This window comes from Alnus glutinosa, chromosome 4, assembly GCF_958979055.1.
Source record: "Alnus glutinosa chromosome 4, dhAlnGlut1.1, whole genome shotgun sequence".
Classification (NCBI taxonomy): Eukaryota; Viridiplantae; Streptophyta; class Magnoliopsida; order Fagales; family Betulaceae; genus Alnus; species Alnus glutinosa.
Genome location: NC_084889.1, coordinates 18,959,663 through 18,962,670, shown reverse-complemented (window position 1 = coordinate 18,962,670; position 3,008 = coordinate 18,959,663). Strand labels below are relative to the sequence as shown.

The 3,008-nt window shown below is 36.9% G+C and overlaps 1 protein-coding gene across 1 annotated transcript; it reads right to left on the bottom strand.

Moving 5' to 3' along the window:
- Positions 1-1,728: 1,728 nt before the first annotated feature.
- On the bottom strand, positions 1,729-2,535 carry LOC133865371 (ethylene-responsive transcription factor ERN1-like). The gene has a single exon (XM_062301768.1). The coding sequence runs from the start codon at positions 2,528-2,530 to the stop codon at positions 1,886-1,888; it is 645 nt and encodes a 214-aa protein (XP_062157752.1). The 5' UTR covers positions 2,531-2,535; the 3' UTR covers positions 1,729-1,885.
- Positions 2,536-3,008: the final 473 nt, after the last annotated feature.

Sequence of the window (3,008 nt, the reverse complement as noted above, 5' to 3'; positions counted from 1 at the left end):
AAATAACAATAATAAATACTAAAAAGAAATATCACAATAAACAAAGTCCCAACTTTATCCTGGTGCATGTCAGAGACCTTTCTTGTAGTTATTGGGATCATGTGATCTTTTTTCCCCATCAATATGTTTTTTTTCTCTAACCAAAGCCAAACAAAAGCTCTCTTCTTTATCTCTCTCGCACCACAGTGAACACAAGTGACTCCTAGTGGCATGGAGGCGTGGCATGGGTTGATGACAACGCGTTTGGAAGGTTGGGTCAGGTGCTTTTTAAATTTGTGGTTGGGCTGGGCTGATCTACAGCCAGTCAACAGTGGTTTGGTGGGACCCGGCACAAATGGATTTTTGTTGCTTCAACAGCTCTTTAATTTCTTCCTCTTTTTTGTGACAGTGGTAGCCGGTGGGGTAGGCGTGGATTGGCTTGCTTGAGAAGGGCATAGTGGAGACAAACTTTTAATTCTTTTCATATGCTCCTTTATCTTTTTGGGGAATTTTTCATTCCCATGAGGAATTTTGACCGCATCTTTTCTAGCATTACTTGTTGCTCTGCTCTCAAGAAAATTTGGAAAGACATGGTAATAGGCATGGATTGGTAATTGTTGTTGAAACAATCAACCTTGTTTTGATACCACTTGATGCGGACCCACTAATAACAAAAAATAGAAAATCATAAATTGGCTAGTTCGAGAGAGTCGTGATCTCCAATGGCGCTACTTCGAGAGAGCTTTGACCTCCAAAACACATAAAATTGTATTCTAAATCAATAATCAACTCATACTTGTCTTATTGATAGCTCCCCTTTAAATAGAGAATCAATATATTAGGATTTACATAATAGACTAATAAAGTCTTGACTTCTAAGCCTATGACAAATCTAATAAGGAAATAATCAAACTCTTTATTAGATTATAAAATCTACGGAGATATACTCTTTATTGGACTCTAGCATGACATGGTATCAAATAATTATGATCATATCATCATATTCCCAGCAATTGTTTGGTTATTTTGCTTGTACAACAAATTCTGAATTGTAACTTGTTTCCTTGATGTCATCAAATTTCATGTATATGGGACAAAAAAAAAATAAAAAATTATGCCATATGTCGTAAACGACATAAAATTTTAAGTCGTTTCATAAACGACATCAATTCTTGACATTTTGCACTTAAACGACGTAAATAAAATTATTGACCGTGGGTTTCACAACTTTTGATAAACGGCATGAATCAATCCACGCTTTTTTTACTGTTCACGAAGGGAATCGGTGATTTTTTGTAGTGAAGTCACCTTACTTTTACTTTTTTCTTTTTCTTTTTTTCTTGTTTCTTTAAAGTATCTTGAATATATGAATCTACAAACCCAATATTGTATAGAAGTTGTCTCCCTACTGCACCAAAAACAGGAATTTGAAAACTAGTATGAAATAAAATGTGTACAGCAGAAGATGGGAGAAAATGTTGTTTGTATATGCTAAGTTGAACGCAAATGTATGCAAGGTTAGGGCCGGTTAAGTTATAAATAAAGAAAAAGCAAAATTAAGACTAGCAAATTTCGACATAACAGACTACTATTGTACAGCAGTCAAGAGGGTGAAGATGGTGGATTAGATATATATAGCTAGTTCATCAATTACTTGGAGAAAATTATTAACCATCGAACCATCAAAATTAAGGAATTAGATTTCTCATTTTGGGTTGTCCACCCTGAAAAGAAAGTAAAAAATAGCACAAGGGGAGCATGAGGGAAGGCGAAGGCAATTGGCAAATCTCCAGGTATGCGGTTGGAGGAGAAGAAGTAATAAGTACTGAAAACGAACATGGATAACATAATTTACCTGGAAAACTTTCCATTCTTTGACAGTCCATTTGCATATTTAAATACCTAATTAAGCCTCTTGGCAATTTTTTCGATCTTCTCCTAGAGAAGCGCTGAAAGAAGGAGCCACAAAAACAGAAGAATAAACCTTGGAACTACCAAATGAAAAGCGTGAAAGATTGTTTCTATCATGGTCAAAACCACAGCTTCCGAATTCAGAGCTTGATGAACAAACTATAGTCTCCTCGACAAGGGTCGTATCAAAATAGATTGACTTAACCTTGTCACCTGGATTCTGTTTTTCCGCGGCTGGGTGAAGCGATCTTGCAAGGTGGTTCTTCATAACTGCATGCTGAAGAAGCTGAAACACCCTAGGATTCTTTCCCAGTAAGCTGCAACTTTCTTGATCATGTGTGTTCATGATGAAGTTTGTCTTTGCATTTCTTCCTCTGAGAAGCCTGGCGGCGCTGTCATAAGCCAGAGCAGCCTCTTCTGCACTGTCGAAAGTCCCTAACCACAGCCTCAGATTCTGTGAGGAGTCCTTGATTTCAGCAACCCATCTTCCTGAGGGCCTTTGTCTCACCCCTAGAAACCTCTTTGGAAGCTTCATGCTGCTTTTTTCTTCTGTTTCTACAGTTCTTGGACTTGGGGTATGATTTTTACATGAGTTTTGAGATTCGTATGGGATTCCTGAGATGATCTCTACGCTCTCCATGAGAAGCTTTTGTTTAGCAAAAGTGAGATCGATGTGGTAGCTGGAACAAATTATAATTAGACTAAAAATATGATAAACACAATTTAAAATACGTACACAACCCAAATAAATTATAATCACTCCAAAACTACCTATAACCAACCAATAAATAGCAGGCTAGGGTGTATTAATTAGTAATGTGACATCCTGCCAAGGTGTTCATCTGAGGGGGAATGTACATCACCTCAATTAGTCACAGAAAACGCCAAAGCAATGAGGTGACATGCATATAACCAAGCTAAGCTACGTTTATTGTATTAATTTATGAATAATTTAGTATAGAAACCATTGTTTAGGCCAAATAATACCGCTGATGGGAGACATCCAAAAACAAAACTCACTCCTCAAACAACAACGCCCACGTTTCTTTCTAACTTCATCAGGCTCTTCAAACTAAAAAAATTAACGTATGACATTTGTCACGTTATGGGTGTCTTTG

Excerpts from the sequence above, each read along its gene's own strand:
- LOC133865371 (XM_062301768.1), bottom strand. The coding sequence starts at position 2,530 with ATGGAGAGCGTAGAGATCATCTCAGGAATCCCATACGAATCTCAAAAC.